This window comes from Bos indicus, chromosome 1 (assembly GCF_029378745.1).
Source record: "Bos indicus isolate NIAB-ARS_2022 breed Sahiwal x Tharparkar chromosome 1, NIAB-ARS_B.indTharparkar_mat_pri_1.0, whole genome shotgun sequence".
Lineage (NCBI taxonomy): Eukaryota > Metazoa > Chordata > Mammalia > Artiodactyla > Bovidae > Bos > Bos indicus.
Window position 1 is genome coordinate 139,375,749 of NC_091760.1, and position 16,891 is coordinate 139,392,639.

The 16,891-nt window shown below is 42.0% G+C and overlaps 1 protein-coding gene and 1 long non-coding RNA gene across 5 annotated transcripts in view; one reads left to right on the forward strand and one right to left on the reverse strand.

Moving 5' to 3' along the window:
- The window catches only part of ATP2C1 (ATPase secretory pathway Ca2+ transporting 1), a 154,229-nt gene that overhangs the window by 122,737 nt on the left and 14,601 nt on the right, over positions 1-16,891 (reverse strand). The window contains exons 1-2 of one of the 4 annotated variants that reach the window (XM_070794812.1): positions 2,008-2,144; positions 1,559-1,737 (exon numbers count right to left, since the gene is read on the reverse strand). The exons of 2 other annotated variants lie outside the window; for them this stretch is intronic. In XM_070794812.1, coding sequence (XP_070650913.1) covers positions 1,559-1,564 — 6 coding nt within the window. In that variant the 5' untranslated portion in view covers positions 1,565-1,737; positions 2,008-2,144. Of the gene's footprint in view, positions 1-1,558; positions 1,738-2,007; positions 2,250-16,891 lie in introns of those variants that run through there. One more of the 4 variants, XM_070794823.1, reaches the window with a different exon arrangement.
- Positions 2,339-8,627, forward strand: LOC139184596 (uncharacterized). The gene is made up of 2 exons (XR_011568138.1): positions 2,339-2,604; positions 4,937-8,627. It is a non-coding gene; the product is annotated as an uncharacterized lncRNA (long non-coding RNA).

Sequence of the window (16,891 nt, forward strand, 5' to 3'; positions counted from 1 at the left end):
CACTCCCTCCCAGCTCATCCCATCTCACAACCACTCCCTCCCACCCCAACAGACAATGAGAATCAGCTTTATTAGTCATACTCCTTTTCAAGAAAGAGCAAGAAACAGAAAAGCAACATATAACAACCCGCTGACTTTAGGCTATACTCTTAAATCTGGTAACATTCTGGTAAACATGGTAAAGCAGAAGCTCAAGTTTCACATGTTATTTAAGATGCAACTACCAACAAACAGGTATATGAATGCTTAATATTCTTTGTCTCTTCTGAGGAAAAGATCTGCCTTCCTTAAACCTATTAATACAGACAAGGCAGAAAAAAATTCAGAAAAGTGATTTTCCATATTACCAGCAAAAATCACTGCTTTCGAACGCTGTTTCTAAAGATCCAATTTAGACAGTAAACATCCTCTGCAGTTATTTACATTAGTATTTCAGAAAATGTCTTCTACCAATTATCCATCCAGAGTAAAATTAAGCAAGATAATCATGCCTTTTGTCATATTTCCCTCACATCCCAGGGGTCTCAGACAACAAAATAGATTATCACATATAAGAAACATCTATTTTAAACTAACTAGTCCTACTTAGTACAATCAACCTTACGTTTTCAACAATGGAAAAACAAATTAGAAAGCTGCCAGAAAGCCCAATTGCAGCTCCGCTGTACCAGGTGCAAATTTTAAAAACCAAAGATACATGAGTACAAAATGTGATCTGTAAACATTTTTCATAGCATCTTGCAGCCCCACTTTATTTAAAAAAAAAAAAAAAAGGAATAAATTTAAAAAGATGATCACACACAAGTCAATCCAAAGAATAGTGCGGTTTTTTCAAGAGGGAAAAAACAACGACATTTATTCAGAGTTGTTCAACGATTAAAATAAAAAAAAGTGCTATGTATGAAAGTACTAAATATTTCATAAGGCCAAAGGAATCGAGTAACATGTGCATGATAATCCGGTGTATTTGCAGCGTCCAGTAGACGAACAGGTTCCACTGTCAACCTCCTATAAGGCATGTTTTGAAACGAGGAGGAACTTTCAAGAAAGGAAATCACCTCATAATATCTAGCTAAAGTCAGAGTTGATTTTTGTGAACTGAAAAACACTGAATTTTTTTCCCCAAAACTGAACTTAAATTATTGTTTTCTTTCTTATAAAGGAATCCAGTTAAATCAAATAAAGGCAAATACAGAGGGATGCAATGCAGAGCCTTCCCTTCCCATCTCCACCTCCCCTGGAGTGATTCCTCTCTGAGAGCCATGGAAACAGCAGAGATGCCATCTGAAATGAAAACTTCCCTTCCAAACCCCAAGCTAAAGAAAGCTGGTTCCTCCGGAAAGCATTATCAAGCTCAGTCACCCTACAGAACCTTAATTTCTGAAACTCCCTATGCTACGAAAATACAAGCTAGATATCTCAGGAAGGCAATTCCTTGGACTTCACAATCGAAGGAAAAAAATAAAATCAGAACCAAAAACGTGGAGAAAGACAACTTAAAAGCCAACCACCACACCCTCAACTCCGCGCTGCAACCCGCCTGCCGGGGGGCCTTTACCTTCATCTTCCATCGAAACTGCACTTGGGTTGATGGCTACAAAGTCTTTAGTGTCAGCCACGGCCACACTGGGAAGAAGGAGAGGAGGAGAACAAGAGAAGCCCCCGGAATCCCAGGCCGTCACCCCCGCTCCCGGCCACGCGGCCCGCGGCTGCGCCCACCACCCCTAGCAGCAGCATCTGCAAGAGAAACCGGAGAAGCAGCGCTGACGGGGGCGGGGAGGGACCACCGCCCACCGCCCCAGGAGCTTCAGGCCCCGCGCCCGCGCCCTGGCCGCCCGCATCCCTCAACTCAGGCCGGCCGGGCAGCGCCCCGGAGACGCCCCCAGCCGGGTACTCTGGACGCCCCCCAAGACCTAGAAGTTTCTGGAAACGGGGGGACAGTGGGTAATCCGGGCGCCCCCCCGCCCTCAAAGCCCCAGACCCTTCTCTGGGCTGCGGGGGACTCACCCGCAAGCTCGCGGGAGCGGCTTGCCAAGCGGCGGCGCCGTACGGGCGCCTCTCCCGGCGTGAGGGCGGTGACCGGGAGGGCGGGCGGGGCGGGAAGGGGAGCAGGTGAGGAGACCGGTCTCGAGCCGGCCCGGGCTCGATGCGGCCGTGCTGGTCTGCTCCCGCCTCCGCCTCCTGGGCTCCGCCCTCCCTGCCGCCCGCCGCCCCGGCGCGCCCCGCACCCCGGGTCGGCCCCGCACTCCCGGGCGCCCGCGGACCGAGCTTTGTCGCCACCACTTCCGCCGTGAGGGGCGCGGGCGCAGGCGCACTAACACGCCCGGGCGGGCACGGCGGAAGTGAGTGGAGGCCAGGCTGCCGGTCCGGAGGGGGCTGCGGCTAGGGGCGCCCGCTCAGATCCGATCTCCCCTGCTGTCACCCCTATCCTACCCCGGAGACGTGCTCGGCCTCTCCACGCACCTGCCCGGCGCAAGTGTGGGAGAGCCACCCGCTCCCCCGCGCCTGCCGCGCCTCCTCAGAAGGCAGCCGCGGGGTCGGTCCGAGCGGGCAGGCGCAGCCATGTTCGCGGCCCGCGAGATGTTTGAGCGCCCGGACGATGAGGTGGGGAGCCCCTCCCGCAGGGCGGCCGTCACAATCTGGGCGGGCGACGCGCTGACCCGCAGCCTCGCTTGCAGGCCTATCGCTGCTGCTGTCCGCTGACCGTGGCGCAGGTCCCCGCGGGGCCACGTCTCAAAGTTCCATCCCGATGGGGTTCAGCCTCAGCGCACTCGGGCAGAGGAGCCGAGATCATCGGTTCCAGTGTGCAACCGGAGAGGCTAGAATAGCTAAAGGCCTCGCGCCCCCAGATGGAAGCTAAGGAACCGGCGTTACCTTTAGACTCTTGGCACTTGAAATTTCCCCTTGCTCAGCACCTAACCGAGACCCCCATCAAGTCAGTTTTGATGGACGGTTGAGTTTAATAATCCTTGTCAAGTCTGACATAGCAGAGGTTGAACCTAAATCCTCTCGCCCCCAAATCCACTAGAGGGCAGGTCTATACCTGCTGAGTTCCAGCGCATCCTGCAAAGAACTCAGGAGATGGCCAAAGAAACGTCTTTCCTTATATGCTTAGAGGTGTTTTTCTTCATCTACACTTAGGCCTGTTGAAAATTTTGCCCCTTAGCCTTCAGGTCCTGTAACATATCCTTATGTGCTCTTACCACATGTTCAGCATCAAAATAAACAAAGGGACAGAGTTACCTATTCTGTTTGGCCCCAGGATAAGTGGAACTAGTCTAGGATCAAAAATCCTGATTGAAGGATTGATTGAAGAAACATCGCGATTTTATTCTGTGAGGTCACTTTAAAATTTCAAAAGTGAAACCCTAAAGTCACACTATATATATAGCCATCTTTGGCTTGTATGCTTAATGATTTTTGTTTGTTTAGGGCTGATACGTGTAAGATTATGATCGGTACAACAATGAAAGTTCTATCTCTTACTCAATGTTTTAATCAATTTGGAATGATTGTTACTATGGACTTTGACAGCACAGTATCACATTAAAAACAAAATATCTAAAATAGGAAATGCACAGATATAGACATTATTTGTTATTAACGTGTGATCTTACAAAATAGAGAGTAATTCTCCATTAAATTCTTTGATGACCTCGAAAATTTTTTCAAAGGCAACTTTTCACAGTTATCTATTGTAAACTGCAATACTCCTGCATTGCTACTGAATTCCTAGTTAATACCTCCTCCATAGATTTATCACTCCATGGTTTATATCTAAAGTAACTTACAATGGAATTTTACTCTTTGGTTGCCTCAGTTGTAAAAGCCATTATCTGTATTGCCAAGACAAAAAACCTGATTAACACCAACGGGTTGTCCAGAAAAATTGTTACATACTTCATTCTTAACCCATTGGCAGTTATCTCACAAATTCCAGGAAATGGCAGTAACAGAAACCTGTAAAGGGTAGCTTTCAACCACTTAGCTGATTCTTAAGCTTCATCAACATACCTCTACAGTCAGTCAGTTCAGTTGCTCAGACATGTCCAACTCTTTGTGACCCCATGAACCACAGCATGCCAGGCCTCCATGTCCATCACCAACTCTGGAGTTTACCCAAACACATCCATTGAGTCAATGATGCCCTCTAACCATCTCATCCTCTGTCGTCCCCTTCTCCTCCTGCCTTAAATCTTTCCCAACATCAGAGTCTTTTCAAATGAGTCAGCTCTTCACATCAGGTGGCCAAAATATTGGAGTTTCAGCTTCAACATCAGTCCTTCTGATCCTCTATTCTATGCCTGTACACCACCTCAACCAAGCTGGCCAATATTAGTAACACCAACTTTTACTTCCTGTGTATATGAAAAGTATCATTTGTTAACAATATTTAAGTAGGAGCAATGGGGAATGCTTTGGCTACAAGCTTCAGCAATCTCCCTTCTCTCAGCATCTCCTCTGATAAATTAACCTGCATGAAACTTTGATGTAGCAGTCTCCACTTCCTCATCTCTGCAGGAAGGGGACTAAAATGTATGAACGCTGCATTACCTACATTTATGTGTGTATATACACACAACCAGCTTGAACATCTGGAAGTTCACGGTTCATGTATTTAGAAAAGGCAGAGGAACCAGAGATCAAATTGCCAGCATCCGCTGGATCATCGAAAAAGCAAGAGAGTTCCAGAAAAACATCTATTTCTGCTTTATTGACTATGCCAAAGCCTTTGACTGTGTGGATCGCAATAAACTGTGGGAAATTCTGAAAGAGATGGGAATACCAGACCACCTGACCTGCCTCTTGAAAAACCTATACGCAGGTCAGGAAGCAACACTTAGAACTGGACATGGAACAACAGACTGGTTTCAAATAGGAAAAGGAGTATGTCAAGGCTGTATATTGTCACCCTGTTTATTTAACTTCTATGCAGAGTACATCATGAGCAACGCTGGGCTGGAAGAAGCACAAGCTGGAATCAAGATTGCCGGGAGAAATATCAATAACCTCAGATATGCAGATGACACCACCCTTATGGCAGAAAGTGAAGAGGAACTAAAAAGCCTCTTGATGAAGGTGAAAGAGGAGAGTGAAAAAGTTGGCTTAAAGCTCGACATTCAGAAAATGAAGATCATGGCATCTGGTCCCATCACTTCATGGGAAATAGATGGGGAAACAGTGGAAACAGTGTCAGACTTTATTTTTGGGGGCTCCAAAATCACTGTAGATGGTGACTGCAGCCATGAAATTAAAAGACGCTTACTCCTTGGAAGAAAAGTTATGACCAACCTAGATAGCATATTGGAAAGCAGAGACATTACTTTGTCAACAAAGGTCCATCTAGCCAAGGCTATGGTTTTTCCAGTGGTCATGTATGGATGTGAGAGACGGACTGTGCAGAAAGCTGAGCACCGAAGAATTGATGCTTTTGAACTATGGTGTTGGAGAAGACTCTTGAGAGTCTCTTGGACTGCAAGGAGATCCAACTAGTCCATTCTGAAGGAGATCAGCCCTGGGATTTCTTTGGAAGGAATGATGCTGAAGCTGAAACTCCAGTACTTTGGCCACCTCATGTGAAGAGTTGACTCATTGGAAAAGACTCTGATGCTGGGAGGGATTGGGGGCAGGAGGAGAAGGGGACGACAGAGGATGAGATGGCTGGATGGCATCACTGACTTGATGGACATGAGTCTGAGTGAACTCCGGGAGTTGGTGATGGACAGGGAGGCCTGGCGTGCTGCGATTCATGGGGTCACAAAGAGTCAGACACAACTGAGCGATTGAACTGAACTGAACTGATAAACATAACATGCATATATATTATGAAACTTTATAGATCTAGACATAATATCCACCCTTTTTTCCCTCAAAAGATCATTGTGACGATCTGATAAAGATGAAGACAGGTGTGAATTATAAGCTACGAACGTTTAAGATTATCATACAGAAAAACCAGCTAAAGTATGGACTATAAGGAGCTAAAATAAGATTGATGGCAACAAAAGATATTATGTTCAAGTTTCCTCTTAATTCTTCTTTAGAAATAAATGCTCTAAAAATCTTTAACCCCATTTTGTTAAAATCTTTAACCTATAAAATTAAATACATCTAATGCAAAAGGTGGTCACACATGAGCAATAGAGGGGAAATTTGTCAGACATCTCTTCTTTGGGGAATATTACAAAGAGGGAATATTGAGGAAGGACAGACATGATGTTCTAATTTTATTTATACTGTGCCTTATTACACAAAGGTTGTGAGCTATCCTGTTTTTAGTATCAAATTTGATAGCCGGCATTTTTATAAACCTGGATTATAAAGATAGATGTGGCCTTTAGGATTTAAAATTAACTTAGGAAAGGTTATTTTTTAAATCTCTCCTCAATGTCTTGACTTTTAACTTGTTTAAACTACTCAAAGTTAGTAATTAAGAAATTTTACATAGCTGCTGGAAGAAAAAGCTGTCATATTTGAAACTGAGTCTTCTAAAAGCATATAAAGACAATATTTTTGTAAGTTGACCCACTCCAACAGAACAAGAGAAGTATTTTTCTTCTTACAGGATAAAGAACACGCTAAAGGACATGCTAAGGGTCACATTTGAGAAAATACAGTCTTATTCCAAGAAATGTCCTATGAAATGAATGTCATAACAACAACCTGCCAGTATTGCTATAGATCTCCTTGGTTCTATGTTTTAGCAGTAGTGGAAGTGTAAAAGCTGGAAGCAGGAATGAAAATCAAATGGGCTCAAAAATGAGCAGTAGAAACAAGGGAATTTAAAGTATATTCTTTTAATTTTTAAAGCAGTTTATTCCAAATATGACTCAGGTCCCCTGTTCAAGGGTTCTGAGCATGCAGTGATATTTGGGATCTTTGGTACATAGTACTACCAATCTTCTGGGTTGGAGATAAGGGTAGGTCGGGGTGCAGGTGAATGAGGAAAGAAAGAGAGGGAGGAAAAATGAGTGTGACTTCACATCCAAGAACCAACTCTGCACTTGATTATTTCCATGGAAAATAGCCATAGAATATTCCACATTACATATACAATGTAAAATTTGAGATTCAAATGTACCCATTTAAAAGCCACTCTGTCCAGTTTTCAAGCTGGCATAATTCATCTCTAGTCCCAAAATATATTATCTATAATAAATACATAATAAAAAACTTATTGAATAAATGAGTAATCTGAAAAATTTTGTTGTTGTTCACTCAGTTTTGTCCGACTCTTTGCAACCCCATGGACTGCAGCACCCCAGGCTTCCCTGTCCTTCACCATCTCCCAGAGCTTGCTCAAATTCATATCCATTGAGTTGGTGATATCATCCAACCATCTTGTTCTCTGTCATCCCCTTCTCCTCCTGCCTTCAGTCTTTCCCAGCTTCAGGGTCTTTTCCAATGAGGCAGTTCTTTGCATCAGGTGGCCAAAGTATTGAAGCTTCAGCGACAGCATTAGTTCTTCCAATGAATATTCAGGGTTGATTTCATTTAGGACTGACTGGTTTGATCTCCTTGCAGTCCAGAGGACTCTCAAGAGTCTTCTCCAAAACCACAGTTCAAAAGCATCAGTTCTTTGGCGCTCAACCTTTTTTACAGTCCAACTCTCACATCCATACATGACTACTGAAAAAACCATAGCTTTGACCAAATAAACCTTTGTCAGCAAAGTAATGTCTTTGCTCTTTAACATGCTATCTAGCTTTGTCATAGCTTTTCTTCCAAGGAACAAGCATCTTTTAATTTCATGGCTGCAGTCACCATCTGCAGTGATTTTGGAGCCCCCAAAAATAAAGTCTGTCACTGTTTCCATTGTTTCCAGCTTGTTCTTCATCCAGCCTGGCATTTCGCATGATGTATTCTGCATATAAGTTAAATAAGCAGGGTGACAATATATAGCCTTTATGTACTCCTTTCCTGATTTGGAACCAGTCTGTTGTTCCACGTCCAATTCTAACTGTTGCTTCTTGACCTGCATACAGGTTTCTCAGGAGACAGATAAGGTGGTCTGGTATTCCCATCTGTTTAAGAATTTTCCACACTATGAACAAAGCTAGTGGAGGTGATGGAATTCCAGTTGAGATATTTCAAATCCTAAAAGATGATGCTGTGAAAATGCTGCACTCAATATGCCAGCAAATTTGGAAAACTCAGCAGTGGCCACAGGACTAGAAAAGATCACTTTTCATTCCAATCCCAAAGAAGGGCAATGCCAAAGAATGTTCAAACTGATGCACAATTGCACTCATTTCACAAGCTAGCAAGGTAATGCTCAAAATTCTCCAAGTTAGGCTTCGACAGTACGTGAACCAAGAACTCCCAAATGTTAAAACTGGATTTAGAAAAGACAGAGGAACCAGAGATCAAATTGCCAATATCCACTGGATCATAGAAAAACCAAGAGAATTCCAGAAAAGCATCTACTTCTTCTCCACTGACTATGCTAAAGCTTTTAACTATGTGGATCACAACAAACTGAATACCTGGAAAAGAGTCATCATAAAAAAATTTCACTGTTGAATAAATAAACATAATCCCACTGTTACTTTGCTTCTTGTTTTCTATGAACAAACAAAAACATGAGTCTCTGCTTTCCTTTAAAGAAAAAAAAAAAAAAAAAAACATGGATTTTCAAAGGTTTAAAAATGAACTCACATCTCCAAACCACAAAAGGGTTAGCTAGGACAACTTGATCTGAATGAAAGAGGTACTAATCATTAACATGGGTATTAAGTATTGAGTACTGCCCAGAACAGATGAAATTTCACACTTGGATTTTGAACTCAGGTAACCATTTGAAGGAGATCCAACCAGTCCATTCTGAAGGAGATCAGCCCTGGGATTTCTTTGGAAGGAATGATGCTAAAGCTGAAACTCCAGTACTTTGGCCACCTCATGCGAAGAGTTGACTCATTGGAAAAGACTCTGATGCTGGGAGGGATTGGGGGCAGGAGGAGAAGGGGACGACAGAGGATGAGATGGCTGGATGGCATCACTGACTGGATGGACATGAGTCTGAGTGAACTCCGGGAGTTGGTGATGGATAGGGAGGCCTGGCGTGCTGCGATTCATGGGGTCCCAAAGAGTCGGACACGACTGAGCGACTGATCTGATCTGATCTGATCTGAACCATTTGAAATTAAAAAATATCAATGTTGAGGTGGCTTCTTTTGTGCAAGTAGCAAATTTCAGGTGAGCTTGTGCTTTAGATTCTAATGGCATGCATATCAATGCCTGACAAAGCCAAGAACACTCGAATTCTCAATACAGTCTTCAGTTAATTCCTTAGAGATATCTACCCTTCAGTTATTTCCTTAGATCCATGGCATCTACTCTTAATTCTTGGAAAAGATGACTCAGAGATGAGGTGTAAGCCTTAGGACTTAGGAAAACCAAGAAATTTAAATTGCTATTGGCCAATACCTCCTACTAGCTTTGAAAGCCTTGCTTATGGGTTGGATGTCATAAGTAGTTGAAATTATTGGACAGATTCCGTAGTGTGTCTAATAGCCCCCTGCTGTGTTGGCAGTAATAGCCTAGACCTCCCCCCTCCATTTAAAAGCTTCCTCAATTTCACATCAGTAACACCTTCAATTTCTCTTTACTCTGCTGCACACTGGAATCTGAGAAAGCTTCACGAAAGGCTGCATTTCTTCAGACCTCCAAAATGATTCATTTTACACATAAAGTTTTCTACCCAACCATTTTCTAGAAGTTAAATACTTTTGCAAAGCTTGCATCTTTGCCTGAATTTGTCCCCTGTCTTTCCAGGCCACCCACAGACATTATTTCCCTCCACTGTGCTTCCCATTGGGAGAACAAATGAGAAAAAAGGCACCCAAATGCCATTATGATAATAAATGAAAGAGAAATCCACAGCCCAGAAATTTCCCAAAGCTTTATGAAGATGCTGAAGGTTAGCCTAGGACAATCAAACAAACAGACCATGTTTCTGTTGAGCATCCTACATGAAATGGAGGACCCACACCAAAGGTATGGTGCAAGATAGGTGATAGAGGAGAAGAATTGCCAATTGGCAGGAAGAAGCTTTAACAACACAAGCAAACTTTTAAAGTATAAAAACTTCAGGTTAGAAAATCCATCACTACAAATAAAGACCAGGGACTTTCCTGGTAGTCCAGTGGCTAAGAATCCACCTTCATGGGTTAGATCCCTGGACAGGGAATGAAGATCCCACCTGCCATGCTGTAACTACTTAGCCCACATATTCTGGAGCCTGGGCAATGCAACGAAATATACCACATGGGGCAACCAAGATCCTATGTGCCACAACTAATGCAGTAAAATAAATATTTAAATATTTAAAAAAATAAAGATCAGATGGAAAATTAGATTAGCAGCACTTACAATATAAGCTCAGACAACTTTATTTTTGCTTTTTTCATTATAAAAGACAATGATCATGTAGCCTCTTTGAGAAGGTATTTTAAATAATTTAATATTGCCAAATTATCCCCTTTATTTGGGACATTAGGAAAATGTGGATTCTAGAAAGAAAAAGAGCTCTCTACAAGACAGGAACAAGTAAACTGAAGTGCAAACTGGTGGCTTGAACAAATCCTACCAGTCCTCAGTTCAAAAAGTTGAGACCCAAACTATTTTCTAAGAAACATACTTAACAACTACTGGGAATACAGGCCAGTGGTCCACTCTACTAGGTTGGTGCAGAGTAATTGAGGTTTTGTATTGTTGAACTTTGCCATTTGATATTGAAATACATTCTTGAATAAATGTGGTTTTGTTATACATCATTTTAATGCACATTTCTCACTTTATTTTGTTTTTGCTAATTTCCTCATTATTATTTGCTGTTTACTTTATCTTTATTTTAGACAAGGGAAAGGACATTGGACAAAAAGCAAATTTGAGTGATTTTCTTACTCAGGTTCAAAATGGGTTGTAAAACAGCAGAGACAACTCACAACATCAACAGTGCCTTTGGCCCAGGAACTGCTAATGAACATATAGTGCAGTGGTGGTTCAATAACTTTTGCAAAGGAGACAAAAGCCTTGAAGATGAGGAGCGCAGCAGTGGTGGGTGATTGGAAGTTGACAACAACCAACTGAGAGTATCATCAAAGCTGATCCCCTTACAACTACATAAGAACCTACCTAAGAACTCGATATCAACCATTCTATGGTCATTCAGTATTTGAAGCAAATTGGAAAGGTGAAAAAGCTCGATAAGGGGGTGCCTCATGAGCTGACTGCAAATCAAAAAAATCGTCTACACAACAACAATGGACCATTTCTCAATCAGATCTTGATGTGCGATGAAAAGTGGATTTTATACAGCAACTGGTTATGAACAGCTCAGTGGTTGGACCAAGAAGAAACTTCAAACCACTTCCCAAAGCCAAACATACACCCAAAAAAGAGTCATGGTCACTCTTTGTTGGTCTGCTGCCAGTCTGATCCACTACAGCTTTCTAAATCCTGGTGAAACCATTATATCTGAGGCATATGCTCAGCAAATTGATGAAAAGTGAGAGTGAAAGTGTTAGTCGCTCAGTCATGTCCAACTCTGTGTGACCACATGGACCAAAGCCCTCCAGGCTCCTCTGTCCACGGGGATTCTCCAAGAAAGACTACTGGAGTGGGTGGCCATTCCCTTCTCCAGGGATCTTCCCGACCCCGGGATCGAAACTGAGTCTCCTGTCTTGCAGGCAGATGCTTTACCACCTGAGCCACCAGGGAAGCCCAGCAAATTGATGAGATGCACTGAAAACTGCAACACCTGCAACTGGCATTGGTCAACAGAAAGTGCCCAATTCTCCATGACAAAGCCTGACCGCATATCGCACAGCCAACGCTTCAAAAGTTGAAGGAATTGGGATATGAAGTTTGGCCTCATCTGCCATATTCACCAGACCTTTTGTCAACCGACTACCACTTCTTCAAGCATCTTGACAACTTCTTGCAGCAAAGATTCTTCCAGAACCATCAGGAGGCAGAAAATGCTTTCCAAGAGTTAAATTCCAAAGCACAGTTTTTATGCTCTGGGAATAAACAAACTTATTTTGTCTGGCAGAAATTTGTGAATTGTAATTATTCCTATTTTGATTAATAAAGATGCATTTGAGACTAGTTTAAATTATTTAAAATTCACAGTCTAAAATTGCAATTACATTTGCACCAACCTAACAAAATATTTAACAGTGAGCTGACAAACTAGAAATGGCATCAGGCACTATGAGGAGAGTAAAAAGAGCTTTGTTCTACTCCAAATGATAAAGTACATCTTGTATTGAGTGTTACAGTGATCCTCAAGCATCCACCTACCAGCAGTTTTAGCATCACTTGTAGAGTTATAAGAAATGCAGATTTTTAGATCCTACCCAGACCTACTAGTAATGCTCAAAATTCTCCAAGCCAAGCTTCAACAGTACGTGAACCGTGAAATTCCAGATTTCAAGCTAGATTTAGAAAAAGCAGAGGAACCAGAGATCAAATTGCCAACATCTGCTGGATCATGGAAAACTCGAGAGAGTTCCAGAAAAACATCTATTTCTGCTTTATTGACCATGCCAAAGCCTTTGACTGTGTGGATCACAACAAACTGAAAAATTTTTAAAGAGATGAGTATACCAGATCACCTGACCTGCCTCCTGAGAAATCTGTATGCAGGTCAGGAAGCAACACTTAGAACTGGACATGGAACAACAGACTGGTTTCAAATCAGGAAAGGAATATGTCAAGGCTGTATATTGTCTCCCTGCTTATTTAACTTATATAAGAGTACATCATGAGAAACGCTGGGCTGGATGAAGCACAAGCTGGAATCAAGATTGCTGGGAGAAATACCAATAACCTCAGATATGCAGATGATACCACCCTTATGGCAGAAAGTGAAGAAGAACTAAAGAGCTTCTTGATGAAAGTGAAAGTGGAGAGTGAAAAAGTTGACTTAAAGCTCAACATTCAGAAAACTAAGATCATGGCATATGGTCTCATCACTTCATGGCCAATAGATGAGGAAACAGTGGAAACAGCAACAGACTTTATATTTTTGGGCTCGCAAATCACTGCAGATGGTGACTGCAGCCATGAAAGTAAGACGCTTGCTCCTTGGAAGAAAAGTTCTGACCAACCTAGACAGCATATTAAAAAGCAGAGACATTACTTTGCCAACAAAGGTCCGTCTAGTCAAAGTGTAGGTTTTTCCAGTAGTCATGTATGGATGTAAGAGTTGGACTATAAAGAAAGCTGAACACCAAAGAATTGATGCTTTTGAACTGTGGTGTTGGAGAAGACTCTTGAGAGTCCCTTGGACTGGAAGGAGATCTAACCAGTCCATCCTAAAGGAATCAGTCCTGAATATTCATTGGAAGGACTGATACTGAAGCTGAAACTCCAATCCTTTGGCCACCTGATGCTAAGAACTGACTCATTTGAAAAGACCCTGATGCTGGGAAAGATTGAAGGCAGGAGGAGAAGGGGAGGACAGAGGATAAGGTGGTTGGATGGCATCACTGACTCATGTCCATTGACTCAGTGAGTCCGTTGAGTAAACTCTGGGAGTTGGTGATGGACAGGGAGGCCTAGTGTGCTGCAGTCCATGGGGTCGCAAAGAGTCGGACATGACTAAGTGACTGAACTGAGACCTACTGGATCAGACATTCTGGGGATTGGGCTCAGCAATAAATGACTTAACAAGTCTTCCTCTTTCCCCCATGATTCTGAATGCTTGGAAGTACTATAGCCTTCTTATTACCACTCTTCTTCGTGGAAAAGCCAATACCAAGGAAGTCAAGACCTTTAATGCATAATCAAGCTATCAATCAGCCAACCCTGGAGCCTGTCCTACCACAAGACTTCCATTACTACAAGATAATAAACATTTTCAGCTACTTTCAGCTAGAAACATCCTAATTTATAGAATCTTAAATGAGAAACAATAGTTTACCTCATATACATAAGTTAAAAGATAGTCATTTATGCTTGTGCAAGCTAAGTCACTTTAGTACTGTCCAACTTTTTGCGATCCCATGGACTGTAGCCTGCCAGGCTCCTCTGTCCATGGGATCCTCCAAGCAAGAATACTGGAGTGGGTGACCATGCCCTCCTCCAGAGGATCTTCCCAAACCAGGGATCAAACCCATGTCTCCTACATCTCCTACTTTGGCAGGTGGATTCTTTACCACTAGTGCCACCTGGGAAGCTAAATGAGAAAACATACTTTACTTTAAATAAGTAGGTTAAAAGTTAGTTGGTTGATGCTTAGGCTGCTCCTATGCTGCTGCTGCTGCTAAGTCGCTTCAGTCGTGTCAGACTCTGTGCGACCCCATAGACGACAGCCCACCAGGCTCCCCTGTCCCTGGGATTCTCCAGGCAAGAATACTGGAGTGGGTTGCCATTTCCTTCTCCAATGCATGAAAGTGAAAAGTCAAAGTGAAGTCGCTCAGTCGTGTCCGACTCTACGTAACCCCATGGACTGCAGCCTTCCAGGCTCCTCTGCCCATGGGATTTTCCAGGCAAGAGTACTGGAGCGGGGTGCCATTGCCTTCTCTGAGGCTGCTCCTATACAAGTTTTTAAAATTTCAATATCATATGACATATTTAAATGATAAAATGTTAAATAAATTACTTAAAATGCTAAAGGCAGTGTTAATTAATAGGAAGTTACAGAATAAGATGTAAGTAAAAACCACTGAACAAGAGAGTGACATCTGTTTTTTTAACAGATTTCCATACTAGCATAGAAAGTTTTAAAATAGCTGTTGATTCCAGAAACTGCTTTGGGAAGTTTTTCTTATTACTGGTTAGGAGTATTTTAATATTATGCAGCTACACATTATATTTGGAAACATTATATCTTAGAATTTTTATTTTTTTAATGTAGTTGTGTGTTCTAATATAGACTTTTTCCTGTGTAATTCTTCAACTAATGACTACTAAGTGAGAGATTCTACTAGAAAATTGTTAAAAATTAAGTTTACACCTTCTTAAAGTATGACAGTCATTTTTTTTTCACACACTTGAAAAAAAAATCTTGAAAAAGATATTTATTACTTTAAGGTCTGGACACCATCTTTTTTACATTTTATGACTCAAAGTATAAAATTAAAAGTTAAAAAGCTGTGACATTTAAAAAAATCTATTTGTATTCTTCTTTAGTTTAAAAAGCCCTCTTCCAAAAACACAAGAGAAGACGCTATACATGGATATCACCAGATGCTCTATACTGAAATCAGATTGATTATATTCTTTGCCACAAAAGATGGAGAAGCTCTATACCATCAGCAAAAACAAGACCGGGAGCTGACTGTGGCTCAGATCCTGAACTCCTTGTTTCAGAATTCAGACTTAAAGTTAAAAACATAGGGAAAACCACTAGACCACTCAGATATGACCTAAATCAAATCCCTTATGATTATACAGTGGAAGTGAGAAACAAGATTCAAAGAATTAGATCTGATGGACAGAGTGCTTGAAGAACTATGGACGGAGCTTCGTGACATGGTAGAGGAGGCAGTGATCAAGACCATCCCCAAGAAAAAGAAATGCAAAAGGCAAAATGGTTGTCTGATGAGCCCTTACAAAAAGCTGAGAAAAGAAGAGAAGCAACAGGCAAAGGAGAAATGGAAAGATATACCCATTTGAATACAGAGTTCCAAAGAATAGCAAGGAGACATAAGAAAGCCTTCCTCAATGATCAATGCAAAGAAATACAGGAAAACAGTAGAATGGGAAAGACTAGAGATCTCTTCCAGAAAGTTAGAGATACCAAGGGAACGTTTCATGCAAAGATGGGAACAATAAAGGACAGAAATGGTATGCACCTAACAGAAGCAGAACATATTAAGAAGTGGCACAAATACACGGAACTATACAAAAAAGTTCTTCATGACCCATATAACCACAGGATGTGATCCTTCACCTAGAGCCAGACATCCTGGAATGCAAAGTCAAGTGGGTCTTAGGAAGCATCACTGTGAACAAAGATAGAGGAAGTGATGGAATTCCAGTTGAGCTATTTCAAATCCTGAAAGATGATGCTGTGAAAGTGCTGCATTCAATATGCCAGCAAATTTGGAAAACTCAGCAGTGGCCACAGGACTGGAAAAGGTCAGTTTTCATTCCAATCTCAAAGAAAGGCAATGCCAAAGAATGTTCAAACTACCACACAATTGCACTCATTTCACACGCTAGCAAAGTAAAACTCAACATTCTACAAGTCAGGCTTTAACAATACATGAACCATGAACTTCCAAATGTTCAAACTTGATTTAGAAAGGCAGAGGAACCAGAGATCAAATTGCCAACATCTATTGGATCATCAAAAAAGCAAGAGAGTTCCAGAAAAACATCTATTTCTGCTTTATTGACTAAACCAAAGCCTTTGTGTGGATCACAACAAACTGTGGAGAATTCTCAAAGAGACGGGAATACCAGATCACCTGACCTGCCTCCTGAGAAATCTGTATGCAGGTCAGGAAGCAACACTTAGAACTGGACATGGAACAACAGACTGGTTTCAAATCGGGAAAGGAATACGTCAAGGCTGTATATTGTCTCCCTGCTTATTTAACTTATATAAGAGTACATCATGAGAAACGCTGGGCTGGATGAAGCACTGGCTGGAATCAAGATTGCTGGGAGAAATACCAATAACCTCAGATATGCAGATGATACCACCCTTATGGCAGAAAGTGAAGAAGAACTAAAGAGCCTCTTGATGGCTTAAAACTCAACATTCAGAAAACTAAGATCATGGAATCTGGTCCCATCACTTCATGGCCAGTCAATGGGGAAACAATGGAAACAGTGAGAGACTTTATTTTGGGGGGCTCCAAAATCACTGCAGATGGTGATTGCAGCCATAAAATTAAAAGGACCTTGCTCCTTGGAAGAAAAGCTGTGACCA